A 16,279-nucleotide genomic window follows, 5' to 3' on the forward strand; every position below is an offset into this window, starting at 1 on the left:
TAAGGCAATAGACACCTTTGCTACATGAACAGCTTAAAGACACTAATTAAAAAATCAGAAATCACTTTTATTTCTGAGCCAGATTAAGTTTGAAAATAGGATTGTGGGATAGCTCAAATTTGAAGGGAATCTCAGGTTGTCACCCAGTCCAATCTGCTCCAAGCAGGATCAGCCACAAATCAGGGTAAATGTGCAAAGTTTGAATTTTGTGTATTAACAATAAGTTATTGGAGATGCTGACTCTGCACGTCATTTTGTGATCAATCTGAATATGCCAGCTGCTTCTCAAGTAGAGCTACTTAATTGAATAAAGCAACAAATGCTTCAGCAGCTCTTTGCATATCAACAGATCTCCTAGAAAATTAATTCAAATTTTGATAGGAGTTACGTCTACACAGCTGCAAATCAGTGAGTATCTACTTGCTGAAAGCACATGCAATTTACTCATCTCATCTTTAAAAATTTGGGCTACAAACACCCTCCCTGAGAGAAATCCCACTGGAATGGAACATGAGTTGACAGAGGAACAGGTGACAATTAAAATGTAAAAGCAGAATTTTTCCTACTACGAAGGAGATAGAGAAGTTTGTTTTTCAAGTATCTTTGTGCACAATTAATCATAAAATACTGGATAAAATGATAACTATCAAACAGCTGTGGCTGCATTTTATTCCTTCACCTGGTATTTTTCTGAGGGGTCAGCATAACTTGGCCTTCTGGGGTGATGTCTATGATGCAGTGCTCAGGAAGGATTCCCATTCCACACAGCTGGATATCCTGAGAGTTGTCTGAGCCTATTAATGTGTGCTCCTGGGGAAAAATTAATTCAGATGTTAATGATGGATTGCAGAGGTTCACTGGGTCTAATTCACCCTTTTTCCTTCTGGATGTGTTGTATCATCTGGTCCCAAAATTTCACAGCTGTTCAATACTTCCCTTGGAGGGAAAAAGAGAAGAAAATCAATGCTTTGTCTTACAATAATAAGCAGGGAGCACTCAGGAAAGTTTACAGGTAACAGTTAAACATGAAAATGAAGAGAATTTTGATTTAATGGAGGAGTCCAGTGCCTCAGAATGTTGTAGAAGGCAAAGGAATAAAGGATTTCAGACAGGAATTTAGAAAGGCTCTCAGTGGCAGATCCATGGTGGTTATGGAGGTTCCACCTAGATCAGCAACAGCTCAGGAAAATCCTGGATACTCAAGGTGAGGGGGATTTGGAAGATGAAGGATCACCCCACAAATCAAATTCCTGAGGTTGGAAAAAACACTTTAAGAACATTCAAGCACCCGGCAGCACTGCCAAGGCCACCACTGCCCCATGTCCCCAAATGCCACCTGCACAAGGCTTTTAAATCCCTCCAGGGATGGGGACTCCACCATTGCCAGGGCTAGATTCCCATTTTGGGACAGAAAACTCTTTTTTAGGCATCTCCAAGCAATTTTTGAGAAACAGATCTAACAGTTTAGACAGGTCAGTTCAGGTTGTTCTTCAGTACTTGAAGGACCTGGTGCACACACAGCTTAGAGAGAAAGTGGGCAAATATTCTGAGAAACAAGAGAGTTAAATCTCAGGATTTTAGGAAAAACACCTGCAAGTAATTTTATCACAATAATTTCAAAGCACGGGGATTTTTACACCAAAATTCCCCAGGAGAAAGACAAATCTGAGTTATTAAAAAAATGACAAAGACTAATTGAAGGAGACAAAATCTACCTCAAGGAGTTTTCCCTAGAAAGGGAAAAGAGCACAGAACCACCTGAGACTTTTCCTGCTGGCACTGTTGGGCCAAAGGCTTTGCCCCACTCTTGTCCTTGTCCCCATTGACCACTGGGACAAAGTGGGATCTGTTCCAGTATCTGTCAGTGATTTAGCAGCTGAGTCACACTCTGCACTTTTACGTGCAAATTGTCTGGGAAAGAGTCAACCTCTCCCCAAACCCCAGCTCTTTTCTCCTTTTTAATGTGTTTTTTTTTAGCAGATATAACATGGAAAAAGTGGTTTCCCTCATTTCTATTGAGATATCACAAGCCACAATGGCTGATATAAAAGAGGATCAGATATTTCCTAAGACTGATTAAACTAAAACCATCTTTCAGCTTACTTGCTGATTTTGTGGCTGTTTTGAGAGTTACTACCCCACTTCAAAGGCAACAGAATGATTTAATGTGAAGCTCAAACTGCTGATGTTTGCTGCAAAATTTTTAGAATTTCCACTCCAAGATGTGACTTTAAAATGGTTGTACCTTGCTTCTCCTCCTGAGTCCTCCATCTACAATTTGTAAAAGCCACAATAAACTGCCCAAATATTTCAGCACAGGGTCCAAAAGTCACATCATGTGTTTGATGGTTAATATCAGAAGCAGGGACTGCACATCAGAAGTGCTGAGGCAGAACAGAACTTGTTTTTCACTTCTGGCAAGCTGCACCAAGAGGATTAAAAATGCATTTCATAAACTGAAGACAGCAGCCAGAATTTAGACTACACACAGAGAAGCTGACTACTGATACACCCCCTTTCATATAAAAAGTAAAAGCTTGTGAAAGTTTGCATAAAAAACCCCAACCAAAAAAAAAATCTCATCCCAGAACGGGAGACAGTTTCTCAAAAAGAACATGTCTAAATTTCTTTTAGAAAAACACCAAAATGCCAAAGAAAACCAAAACAAACAAAACCATCAAATCCCCAAACTTTTCTCGTGCATCAAAGAATTACTTTTGAAATAAAGAATTTGTACTCATAAAAATCTTAATATTTTTAGATATACAGTTTTATAGAACTCTCCAAGTACACCTCTGCCAAATGAATTAGAGGCCTGACATGACAAAACTTTTATATACAAAGATATATTTTTACCTTTAAATAGTACACCAGCAGTTCATTGAGAGCAGGATCTGCATTCAAATTAACCAGGAAGCATTTATTATCCCCAACTTTTATTCCAGAGGACTGCAGGGATATGCCAAGGCTTTCCAGCTGTTTCTGACGTTCCTGGAAGAGAGCAGCCATCAAAACTGAGCTGACTGATGCCCAAACATTCTGAAATCCATTCCCATCTCCAGGAGCCACCAGGCAAAAATGATGGATTGATACTTCTAGAACAGGAAATTCTTTCTTCTGCAACAGGTGAGGCACAGAAGGTTCAGCTGTACCAAGCTCTGCTCAGGGGTATCTGTGATTCCTCCTGTGGCTCCGTGCTTTGGTCCCACACATTCCTATATTCCCCGTGGGAAATGAAAGCAGCTGGGAGCAGCCTCCTGCAGCACTGCAGAGCATCTCCATGACCTCACTGGAACAGCAAAATGCTACCACAAAGCCATCTCTAGAGCCCTTTATTCTCCCTTTCCAGCTAAAAAGCAAGAAGTTAAGTTAAATCCTTGCCAAGCCAAGCTCCATGTCTATCCTTTGTTCCAGAGCAATCAAAATGACAAAAAACTGGCAACCTGCTATTTAAGTAATGCAAAGAACACTTCCTGCTGAACAAGAATAGCAGCGTTTTGGATGGTGTTTTGTTCTTGTCAAAAGACTTCATAGAAATGCCCAACAAAGCATTACTGTGCAAAAAATGTCCATCTCTCAAAAACAAGGGTTTGGGTGAGACCAGAACAGTGAAAGAGGAACATTAAACATTTCTGACTTAGAAACAGAAAGGGATTTTTCTCAAAAAAAAAAATCCACTGGGATAGAAAAATTGAGAATTGTTCCCAGGAGCAGAGAGAAACTGAAGTGAGACTCACTGTCTGCAACAGCAAAAAGAAAATTAGAAATAAATATGAGAGAATCCTCATAGGATTACTGAGGGAAACAGAAACAGGAGAGGGTGAAATTAATAGGCAAAAAAACATACAAGAGACCTATAGAGCTTTCCCTGTGCTGCTGAGACTTCTTAAAAAATCAAATTAGACAATATAAGAATAATCCTGGAATGTTTATCTTTACCTATCAGTGTGCTTTATATTTAAAAACTGACTTATGTCACAATATTCAGGATCATTCCCTGCTCAGTTGTACCAGGTCTAATCAAGATTAAAATTGCAAAGAAATGGCACAACTTGCTCTTGATTTTCTGCTCCCTGTCTCCACACAGGCTTACAAACCCAACATGATGTCCTTGTAAGGGAAAGTCATGTGTGTGTGAGAGAGAGAGAGAGAAAACAAAGAACAGAGGAGAAACTGCAGAGTGATGTCAAAGATCTCTCTTCCGATCACCAGTGCCAGGCTCTGAAGTTCACAAAAATCCTCATTATCTGCAGAGATAAAGCACATGTTGCCCTAAGGAGAACTTGGCCCACAATGTGAATCTCATAGGATTAACTGAGAGAAAAACAGCCAGTTCCTGTTAATTTTTTTCTCAAGACTTAATGTTAATTAACTTAAACGCTGAAAAAAACATTAAAAGTATACCAAATGCTGAAATTTTTCACTGAAAATGTGAAAAATAGCCTGTTTACGTGACTAGTGTTTAAGACTTTGAACTCTTATTGATGACTCTTTGATGGTCCTTGCTGTCTATTAGGAATCATCCTTTCCTCAAAGATTTACAAATACCCCTCCATCCTTCCTGTCTACCCTGACACAATTTGACAGACAGATGAAAAAGCAGCAAATACAACATGTGGAGAACACAGCACAGCCCCCATTCCCTATATCCCTGTCCCACCTGGGGGCAGGAAATATAAAAACAAGAGTGAAGCTGAGCCAGGGAAAAAAGGAGAAGAGGGGAGAAGGTGTCTTAAGATTTAGTTTTTATTTCTCATTACCCTACTCTGATCTGATTGGTAACAAATTAACTCATTTTCCTCATTCAAATCTGTTTTTCCCATAACAGTAATGGATGATTTATCTCTCCCTGTCCTTATCTGGACCCAGGAACCTTCTGTTACACCTTCTCTCCCCTGTCCAGGTGAGGAGGGGAGTGACAGAGTGGCTTCCAGACAGCCCTGGAACAGTCTGTGCTGCACAAACACTTGTCCTCATCCCTCCTCTGGAAAAAATACCCCTTTTTCAAGGCTCATGAAACTCCCAGCTCTGAAACATCCCTATCAGGCTGGGAATTTAGAGACAGAAAGGCAGAGAGGAAAAGCAGACATCAAGGCATATTTAGTCTGAAGAGCTGAACCCATTACTTAAGTTTTTCAACCTCCTCACACATTCAAAGCCTAGAAACTATTGTGGAGGATAAGAGCAGGATTTTTTAACTATTATTATTTTTTATTTTATTTTTTTTCCACCCTTATACACAGGGAGGAATTGCACTGAAAGGCAGGAAGCCCTCATAGTCACAGGCAGCACTTCTTACAATGGATCTTTAAAACCAAAGTCAACAGAGTCTATTCTGATTGTGACATCTACAAGAGGGCTTTGTACCAGAGGCTCCATTCTCCCCTTATTTATTACACACTATTCATCACCTCCCCACAGTCCTCCCCCTCCAAAGCTCCCCTCTGCAAATATGTACATCAGCATTTGTGTGGGAAGAACCAGGAGTGTCATGCAACAACCGTGGTGACCTGAATCATTTTTCCAAGGTAATCATCTCCAGTTATGGTCTAAGGCCCTAAATATCAGTTTAGGAGCTATTAAAACATACAGAGATTCTTGATAGCTCTATTTTTTATCATTCTGAATGCCCTTTGCCTGGTGCATTGAGGCACTCAGTCCATAACCTTGCACTGAATGCTCTCAACGCTCCCTCATCACAAACAATTTTACGGCCTGAAGAATATAAAAACCCCTGTAATCCTCTCATCCGTGGATTATTTTATTATTTTTTTTGTTAAATAACTTCTCCATTTGCATACAGTGACAATTTATTATTGTCACTGGAGTGGTAATCTGGGAGGCACCCATCTATCACAGGAATTAAGTGAAGCTTTTCAAAAGGGCAGCAAGCTTGACCTACTTACCCATAAATGTGGGGAGAGACTCAGACAACCTCTATAAACTGACAGACAAAGAAAACAAACCTATTTTTCATAAAAAATGGGGGCAGGGAAGGAGGAAAGAAAGCGGCAAACCTGAGCTATCTCCTCAGTTTTTCGTAATTTTTCTTCCCAGGTCACGGTCATCTCCTGAATCAACTTTTCTGATTCCTCCAATCGTTCTTTTAATTCTGGTGATTTCATAGCCTGCAGGAATAAAAGCAAATGAAACAAGAAAAGCTTGTTGTGCTCTGTGTTTTTACCCTCTGCAGCCACACAGATGGGGGGAATGAATAAAGGCAACATGACTCATTTTTCAAGGCACACTTAGCAGTAAGTAAAGGGGTCCTAAAAACACACATTGCACGTAAAAGCAGAATGCACCCAAAAGTTCTTTAATTAGTTACAAGTACAGATGTTAACGTGGAGTTTATGTGCTTCAACACAAACCAATTACATGATACTGGCAGATTTGCACAAAGATACTCACACAGAAACCAATCTTATCTTTACATTCCAAGTGACTCATATTAAAACCAGTTTTGTTTTTAAAGATCCTGCTGCTCTGGCTATCAAACTCTCAAAATGACACCTCACATCACAGTACACTGCCATGCCACCAAAATATTTTTATTGCTCATTTTTAAACGGCCTGATGTATTATTTTTTCTATAGGAAAAATGCAGCTCTTCTGGTTATGCACCTCTGCATTTCTACATGCAGTTTACAGAGTGAATATCAAAGGAAGCTTCACAATGTGCTTCTGGACACTGAAATGCCATTTTCTTGCTAATTTGCCACAGCTCTAATTTTGTCTGGTGAAATATTCAAAGGCCCATGTTCCAAACACAGACTCCCTTAAGGAGATATTCCTACAGCCACCCATCAGACACCCCAAAAACTGAAAAGGTATCAGCATCGCCCCATCCCTGGAAGTGTCCAAGGCCAGGCAGGATGGAGCTTGGAGCACCATGGCAGGGGGCTGGTCTAGAAGAGCTTTAAAAGGTCCCTTCCAACTCCAACTATTCTATGACTTATAAACTTCCATCTCCATAGTGGCATTTCCTCCTCTACAAACCTTGTTCAAAAAGCCTGTGGACTTCCTCATGTCATTATTTCATTACTGCTAATGAGGAACATGGGTTTGGCTGGTTGGCATTTATGCAATGCCAATTAAACAATGGGAGCATCGTCCTCCAGCATCAGACATTTCCTTACCACAAACCCAAAACTCCTCACAGGAACCCAGATCAAAGAGTGGCCTCATTACACTGCAGTTCCTTCAAGAAAAGGAGCAAGTGCCAGGATTGGAAAATCCTGTTTTAAGACAGGAGTTTCCTTTGCCTCAAGACACAACAGTCTAGGAACTGTCAGCTGATGTGTCCTGTGTGGGCTTTTTCTGCTTTAAATACCTAAATATGGGGTAAAAGGGAGAAGGATTTTGGACAAGGGTCTGGAGGGACAAAGGGGAATGGCTTCCCATGGACAGAGAGGAGGACTGGATGGGATACTGGGAAGGAATTGTTCCCCAAGAGAGTGGTGAGGCCTTGACACAGGGTACCCAGAGCAGCTGTAGCTACCCCTGGAAGTGTCCAAGGCCAATCTGGACAGGGCTTGGAGCAACCTGGGATGGTGGAAGGTGTCCCTGCCCTGAGGGTGGCACTGGATGAGCTTCAAGGTCCCTTCCAACCCCAAACCACTCCATGATTCTGTGAACTCCAGGGAGGGAAGTGAAGCCAAGGCAATTTCCCAAACAAAAATTCACAATACCAGAAAAAAACATCATCAGGGCAAAGGGGTGGACACTACCAGGGCAGAATGATGAAGCCCAGATACTCCCAAAGTTTGATTTGTCCATTTCTTTGGACAATTAGTGAACATTTTCACACATTTCAGCTGCACAATGACCTGGGTAACTCTTCTCATTGCCTACAATGCCTAAATAAACCCCAAAAAAATGGGTCCCAGACCCACAGGCTGCTTCTCTGTCAGAAGGAGGTGAACTCCCAGTTCAGGAAGGACAAGCTGGTGGTCTTGGCACAGACAAATTAAAACATGATGCTAATTCCAACAAAAAGACAATAAAAAAATGCATTGATTATAAAAGGGGAAAAGAGGATCATTCCATACTCTGTGAGGGGAAAGTCAACTGTCAAGTTCTGTCCTGGTTGTTCAGGAGAGAAAAGGACACTGACACCAAAAGGCAAATAAAACCCAAACCCCACAACTTGGCAACTCCTATATCTGGAAATGAGCTTTGAAAATGTAACCTGTCATAATGAGTCAGTGCTTTTGTTCACTTCAGGAAGTTATTTATGCACATTTCTGGAAGAACAATTAGATGGGCAACAAATGTAATGAACTGAAAGGAGCACAAGGCTGTGAATGTGGGGTTTGACCTTTACTGTGCAGCCTCTTAACAGCAAATTGCTCTGGCTTCTCCCTGCTCTTTGTCAATGCCACTGGGATGACAACTAGGGTGGGATTTTAATACTTAGGAAATGAAATATTTATTATTTCATCCTTAGGAAACACTACTTCATTACTTTGGACAGCTGCCATTATTTTGGGAGTAATACTAAAAAATGAAACAAATGGGGATTACTTGCAACTCTTGGAGTACTGTTAAGTCTATGGCTGATATTTTAGAGGAATTTTTAGATATTTAATATTATGATATTTAACTTGAGACACCTTAAAGAAACTGATCCACACACAGTGGATGCTTAGCACATTAGGCAGCTCAAATGAGAAGAGTCCAAAATCCACAAGTCGTTTGCAGTATCACAGCCAGCATTCCCTGCATACCTCATGATGCAAATGTTGTAATCGTAATTTTTATGAACTGCAAACCACAGGCATTACATCACCATTGGTTTGTCCCTTTGGAAACAGAACTCAGAGTTACACTAATTCTTGGCCTTCATCTAACATTCAGACCATGTTTCTCTTGAAATTTCACTGCAGAATCACAGAATAGGTTGGAAAAGACCTTGGAGATCATCCAGTCCAATCTATGACCAAACACCACCTTACCAATTAATCCATGGCAGTGAGTGCACAATCCAGTCTTTTTTAAACATCTCCAAGGATGGTGAATCCACCACCTCCCTGGGCAGCCCATTCCAATGCTCAATCACTCTTTCTTGTGAATAATTTTTTCCTAATTTCCCATTTTTTCTAATGTCCAGCCTAAATTTCCCCTGGTGCAGCTTAAGGCTGTGTCCCTCCATCCTGTCACTGCTTGTCTGGGAGAAGAGACTGACCCCCACCTGGCTACAACTTCCTTCAGGGAGTTGTAGAGAGATATTGCTTAGTGCCTGTGAGAGACTCAACAGCTGGAAACAGGCAAGAAAACTTTATTTAACTGAAGTCACATCTCACAGGATGTGGCCACGCTGAATTCCTAAAAATATCAGCAGAGCTCTGCCTAAAAATCACCCAGTCTTAACTGGAACTATCCATGCCTCCATGTCCTCTGCTTCACAGAGTAAAACCAAGAAAGCTCAACAAGGTGGTCAGCATCTCAATGAATGCCCGTGTTTCAAGATGGACACACAGAAAAATGTAAATAAATTATATAAAGGGAGATGGACGCATTGCCTGGATGCCCTGCAACATTCCCTCATGGAATTCTGTCTTAGGTTACAAGGTATGGCTGGGATGTGTATTCTGTTTGCCATCTGTTAGAGGTGGGGCAGTTATCTTCTGTTAATTGGGCAGTTTTTCTTTATCTCTTCCACAACCAATCCTCCCTCTGGGAAATATCTTCTGTCAATGGGCCAGTGAGTGTCACTGCATGACTGATAAAATTACATCATCCCACTGGGAGATGCTCCACTCAGGGGGAGGAGCCAAACATTCCTACCTGGATATAATCTGAGGTTTGGAATGCCACAGGCAACCTTTTCCCACTGGATTCCCAGAGGAGCAGCTTTTTTCACTGGATTCCCAGAGGAAGACCAGGCCCATCTACACCACCACTGGATCTTCAGAGGAAAACTAAACCCTTCTACAGGAGTAGAAGGAAGCCCATCCCACTGCAAGAGAGCTGCAGACACCATTTAATTGGACTACTACCAACACCCTGACCAACAGGGTGCCAGGTCGTATTCTGACTCTGTCAGTAGTATTTTCTTTTTGCACTATTATATTTGTATTTCTTTTTAATTTTCCAAGTAAAGAACTGTTATTTCTGTTCCCATCTCTTTGCCTGAGAGCCCCTTAATTCTAAAACCATAACAATTCAGAGGGAGGGCATTTCCATTTTCCATTTCAAGGGACGCTCTTGCTTTCCTCAGCAGACACGTGTCTTTTCCACCAAGGCAAACTCCTTCTGCAGAGCTGGCTAAGCTCTACAGGGTGTCAGTTCATATTCTGACTCTGCCAGTAGTATTTTCTTTTTGTACTATTGTATTTGTATTTTTTAAACATTTTCCTAGTAAAGAACTACAAAGAACTGTTATTCCTACTCCCATATCTTTGCCTGAGAGCCCCTTAATTTCAAAACCATAACAATTAGGAGGGAGGGCGTTTACATTTTCCATTTCAAAGGACACTCTTGCCTTCCTCAGCAGACACCTGTCTTTTCAAACCAGGACAAATTCCTTCTATAGAGCTGTACGGGGATAGAATATAAGAAAATAACAGTAGTATAGAAAGTAATCTTACCCCTAAGAAGTTGCAGCTGAATCAATTATTAAGGATTAGAAACACGCCTGACTTTAACAGGCCACAGCTGTAGCCAATGAAGAGAGTGCTACAAAAGAGTGGGTTGGTTGGTTGGTTGGTTGGTTAAAAGGGGAACTGGAGTCAGTTGGCTACTGTGAGAAGAAGGAAGAGTCAGTGCTTAGAGGAGATGCCTATGAGAAACATCAAGGAGGTACAAAACTTGCAATAAGGACACAAAAATATGGAACCTCTGCAATATAATGACACCACAGAGCCAGCTAAGCCTGGGTGGGGGTCTTCTGGATTTTCAAGGCCCAGGTTTGTACCTCAGCCTTGGTGAGCTGCTCCCGCAGCTTCTCCACCTCCTCGCGGAGCTCGCGGATGATGCGGGCGTTGGGGTCCTCGTTGACCACGGCGTGGTTGACGATGTTCTTGGCCCTGTCTGCGTAGCGCAGCGTCGACAGCGTCTCGTCGTAGTTGTCGGCCGCTGGGCTCACCGTGGCCACCATGGCCGTCTTGCTGTTGCCCCCGAGGCTGTCCTGGAAGGTTTGGGAGAAGCAATATTAGAACCAATATTTTGGTTTAGAATAAATATTTTTATTTTGGCTCACTGGGTTAAGAGTTTAAGCGGTGCGAGTTAAGAAAAGGTCATGATTTTCAATGTTTGTTTTTGAAAGCTCGTTTGGGAAATGTTCTTGGATTTCAGCATTCTTGGCTTTTTTAGTTTCAGCAGGAACCAGAAAAAGGCCCTGGTTTGGGCTTTACAGGGCTTGGTAAAGGATTCAAAGTTTTCTTTCTCTGTTTTCTGCTTAGGTTTATAAACCAGAAATGTAAACACTTCAGCTGTGTTCACCACACTGAACACTACTGCGTTCACTTCTCAGATACTACTGACGGAGCTCAGGAAAAACCATGATGAATTCATATTATCTCATTTTAAAGACTATGAGACAGATGTCTTCAAGAAATAAATTACTGAGATATCTGTTCATAAACAATCTAGCTGCTTTTACTCCTATAAACTTTCAGAATGGGGCCCTTTCCTTCCTCCCACTGGCACAGCTCACAAATCTAAACTTAGTTATGTAAGAGATTACCCTCCTGGAATTTGGTCAAGAGAGAAGAAAGGCATGAAACAAGGAAGGAAGGATTCAATCTTTTTATTGATCATAAGATTAAGGTTACCATTTCAGTCAAATATAGATACATGAAGATAAAATATTCTAGTGTAAATTGTGCAGCAGGATTTTTTTTTCTGTTTGGCTGTTTGGTTTCTTTGGTTTGCCTGGAATTTTGGGATGGGTGTTTGTTTGTTTGTTTTTAACCCAATATCCTTTTCTGAGACAAACCACGCTCTTAATTTTCGTCTTCAATAACCCATGAAATGTAGGTCAGGCATTGCCATGAGAACAATCTGACTGCATTAGCTGCTTGTCAAACCATTTCAATTCCAAAACACACGTGGAACTTTCCCCAGCAATCATTAAAATGTCCCTTTAAGTATTTCCCCAAGACTCTCCTTTTGGCTGCGTGATGCCTAAACCAGTTTGACAGGAGTCAGGCTGTTGGCAGCACTTGGCTGTCTCTGGTCATGCAAAAGGGCATGGAACTCATATGAAACATAAATCTCTGTATATTTACAGTGTTCAACACAGTCAGCACAGGCAGGTAAGTGTATTTATGCAGAAATCGGCAGCAAAGAACAGTTTGCTGACTGATCTCACCGTGACTTTACTCATCCAAGGATTAGCCAGTGTTTTCTCCAAATTAATCCATGGCTTGGGAGGGTCCCCTCTGTGCCAAAAAAATGGTTTTTTAACTGAAAACTTTAAGACTAACAGGAGCACTAATGAATCATTCCATGGGATTTCCTGGGCAAAAATTAGGAATGACACCCTGCAACTGCAATCCCTGTTCTGCATCAAAAGCTGGAGTTTGGCAGGGAGCTGGCCAGGTACTCCCCTTCCAAATCCAACCTTAACTGTTTGCACCTGGGGAATGTCCTTCACTGCACTAATTAGCTCCAAAATAAGATTAATTCATTATTTGAATTGCAGCTCTACTGTAGAGGCAGCTGAGAACACTGTAACAGTGATACACCAGAACCCACAATACACCCATTATAAACTGGGCAAAGTCCCTCTTGTAGCAATTCAAGTCCAATGCCAGACTGCCTGATAAAGTTTTATGCCTAAACCCCATGTGCTGGTATTCACTGGTTTCTTTAATGATAAGCAAGAAAGGTGAAAAAATAGCAAATCAGCCTCTCATTAGTGAAAAGAGTCTGTAAACCAGCCTGGCAAGACTGGGCTTGCAAGTGTTAGAGGGTCAGAATGTAAATAAAGAAGTTATTTCTAAGAATTAACTAGCTTTTTCTCCTCTAGCAGCAAGATTACTGTGAAAACAATTCAAAATGTAGAGCTCAGAAATTGTATTTTTAATAGCAGCCATCAGGCTTCTGATTAACAGAGGAAAACAAGATGTTTGTGCCAATACAACTTGATTAAAACCAGAAGTTCCAGAACTGACAAAGCTATTTTGCTCCCTGCATACAACCTGATGCCACTGCTCAAGCAATGATATTTTTCACCTGGCACTTTTGTCTGAAATCCTCAACAAAATTAAGCAAAAAGTGTCAGATCTTGAGGTCTCCTGAACTGATTTCTCAGACTTGTGGAGAGACACTGTATGACAGATATTCCTGCAGTTAGAACACATGTAGTCTGCTTTGGTATCATAATTACAAGCTGAAAGCCAGGGAGAAAGCTCAGCCCACTGTCACAGACATATTTTATGAAAAATCCTTTCGTTAGGATCTTTTCTCCTGAGAAGCTGAGAGGCCTCAGAAATGAAATGTAAACAATAATTATCTGCTGCTGTGGAATGCAACAAGTGCATCTTTGATTGGTCTCATGTGTTTGTTCTTAATTAATGGCCAATCACAGTCCAGCTGTCTCGGACTCTCTGGTCAGTCACAAGATTTCATTATCATTCCTTTCTATTCCTTGCTAGCTTTCTGATGAAATCTTTTTTTCTATTCTTTTAGTATAGTTTTAATATATAATTTTCTTTTAATATAACATATATATCATAAAATAATAAATCAGCCTTCTGAAACATGGAGGCAAGATTGTCATCTCTTGACTGCAATTCAACAGCCCACCATCTCATGGCATCTCCAAACAGGCCCCTTTAAACGAATAAATCCCTCTTTTGATCTCTAATTAAAAAAAAAAAAAATTAAATGTTCCCCCTTTCAAAACAAAGCTTCAATGAGAGCTTGTTTGTTAAAAAAACCCTAAAAGCCCCCCAGCCTTGATGCTGGACACAAAGAGGGTTTGCCTGAAAGGAGGCAGAACAAAAGTGGGCTCCCGTTCCTGCACCACGTCCGGCCGGCGGCACCGTGGCCACAATGCCTCAGACAGGTGCTGAACAGGAATTGCAGTCTGCTCCCTGGATTTGTTTAGAAATGGAGCAGCAGAACTAATTCCAACAAGGCTGGAAATTCATCAGGGAGGTTTCCACCCTGCTGCAGCCACTTCAGGAACCCAGAGCGCACCGGGGTGAAGTGAAGCAGTGCGGGGGCATTGTTGTCAAATTGCAGAGAGCCAAAAACATAATTTCTTTCTTCTAAATGAGAGTAAAGAACTCAGTGTAAATATAGAGAGGCAAAAAAGTATTTAAACACTGAAGAAGCCTCAGTGCAAGAACACTGTGCTGTGAGAACTTCTTTTACTCAGACACTGTTTGTGTTGTGCCATTAAGATTTTTACGTGGCTATTTGAGGTCCAGATCTGTTAGGGATAAATAATTTCACAACCCATGCTAAAAGGTCCATTAAAAGGCAGCACTGAGAAAAATGAAGGTTTGTGTGTCAAGAGGTTACAGGAGCAGGGATTTTGTTTTACTTAAGCATTGAATTCAACTTTGTTTTCAAATCTCTGCAAGGAAAAATGTGTTGTTTTTTTTTGATCTCCGCAATTCAGTACAACCTGCAAGTCACTTTGTCTTTTTCTTTCCACATGTGCAGTTAAAACCCAGAGATATGAAATTTAAACACCACTTAAAAACACTGCTAAGAAAGGGTGGGGAAGCTAAGACAACAAAGTATAGCCAGAGCACCCACAAAAAGTAAGAGGACAAAGAAAGGCTGGTGATGCCACAAATCAGTTTCTTCTCAAATTATTTCTTTCTACCAATAAGTATCTCAATTGCTCCTGGATAATAACTAAATAGAGCACAAGGGAAAAAAAAAAGAAATTTGACTTATACAGATCTCATATTTAACAATTTGGGTTTCTTCATTTAGACTGTACACAGGTTCATCCAAGTGCCATCATGAAACACTCCTTTTTCCCCCCAAAAAAACACCAAATAAGAGCCCTGCACAGTTCAGAAAATGATTTAACTGCTCATTTCACATGAACAGCATCTCAGAAGTCTCCTGACCTGTTCCTCAGACTGTAACTGGGATAATGCTCTGCAATTATACTCTGCTGACAAAAGTAAAATATCTTAACAATTAAATTAGACAATTAGAAAAAGGTAATTGTCTTAATCAACATCTTCAGAGCTAAGCATACCAGGATGTAAAATCAGCTGTATGCAGAACTAACCCAAATTAAATTAGCCCCAAGGTTGTGCGTGAAGCTGTACTTACACTGACCCATAAAATATACACTGCTTTTAATTTTATTTTTGAAGTTCCTTAATCCTTAGGCCATTGCAGGTCAGCAGAAGACACATATTTAGTCTGCAGAGATACTAATGGCTTACATCCCGCTCATTTTCCAAAGACAATTATGGTTAACATCAAACCCAGAAAATGAGGCAAAAAGCACACAATTTTGATTTCATTCCATAACACTCTTCTCCCTTTTCCTCTCTTTTATTTAACTTTAAAAAAGATTTAAAAAAACCTCCTTACTTACTTTGAGTAACCAAGTGAGCACAGAATCACGATATGGAACAAATTTGTTCTTGTTCTTGCCAGCAGCCTGATCTGCCAGGGCAGAAATAACCAGCCCCAGAGTTGTGAGGGATCTGCCCAGAGAACACAAACAGTCATTAACAAGGGTAAATATTCATAAGTCAAATGCATATTTAGACAGTGACTTCCTCTCTGAAAACATGCTCTGAGGAAAACATTCCTCATTTAATTTTGATCATTCCTTCTTCACAAAAGCTCCACTCTTATTTTTTTCAGTATGTTTTCAGTCTTAATAATCAGGTCTTCACAATGAAATTCATGGCAGTTGCAGGAACACAAATATTCTTTTAAAGATGGAAATCTTATTCCCATATCTAAGAGTACTGAGTGTCAGAAGGAGAAATAGAGAGAAGGAAAGGAGAAAAATTCACTACAGGAGCATTGTACAGAGAAGAAAAGGAGAAAATTGACTCCAGGAGCTTCAGATTGTTTTACAAGTAGGCTGTATTTAGCAAGAAATGGTGATGAAAAAAGGAAAACAAACAATCACAAAGTCTTACTTGTTAATATTGCTTCCTTCTTTCAGCCTGTCTCCTGCAGCACCAGTTTTAGTTGCCCTTTCACTACCTGCCAAGTCCACCAGGCTGAGCTTGCCCACCTTCTCACCTGATGTCTGGGGAAGGAACCAGAGAACAGCCCCTGTTAGGACACCTCAATCAAGTTACACTGTTTGATCTATTTTACAACAGCAATCAAA

General features: G+C 40.8%; 1 protein-coding gene across 2 annotated transcripts in view; it reads right to left on the reverse strand.

Annotated features, from left to right (window-relative positions):
• Positions 1-16,279, reverse strand: part of KIF13B (kinesin family member 13B) — a 123,592-nt gene that overhangs the window by 50,124 nt on the left and 57,189 nt on the right. For both annotated transcript variants that reach the window (XM_054291693.1, XM_054291692.1), the window contains exons 9-14: positions 16,083-16,195; positions 15,524-15,635; positions 10,919-11,131; positions 6,018-6,128; positions 2,857-2,991; positions 680-810 (exon numbers count right to left, since the gene is read on the reverse strand). In XM_054291693.1, coding sequence (XP_054147668.1) covers positions 680-810; positions 2,857-2,991; positions 6,018-6,128; positions 10,919-11,131; positions 15,524-15,635; positions 16,083-16,195 — 815 coding nt within the window. The remainder of the gene's footprint in view (positions 1-679; positions 811-2,856; positions 2,992-6,017; positions 6,129-10,918; positions 11,132-15,523; positions 15,636-16,082; positions 16,196-16,279) is intronic.

This window comes from Melozone crissalis, unplaced genomic scaffold (genome assembly GCF_028551555.1).
Source record: "Melozone crissalis strain CALT ecotype California unplaced genomic scaffold, PUWL_Pcris_2 ptg000106l_1, whole genome shotgun sequence".
NCBI lineage: Eukaryota > Metazoa > Chordata > Aves > Passeriformes > Passerellidae > Melozone > Melozone crissalis.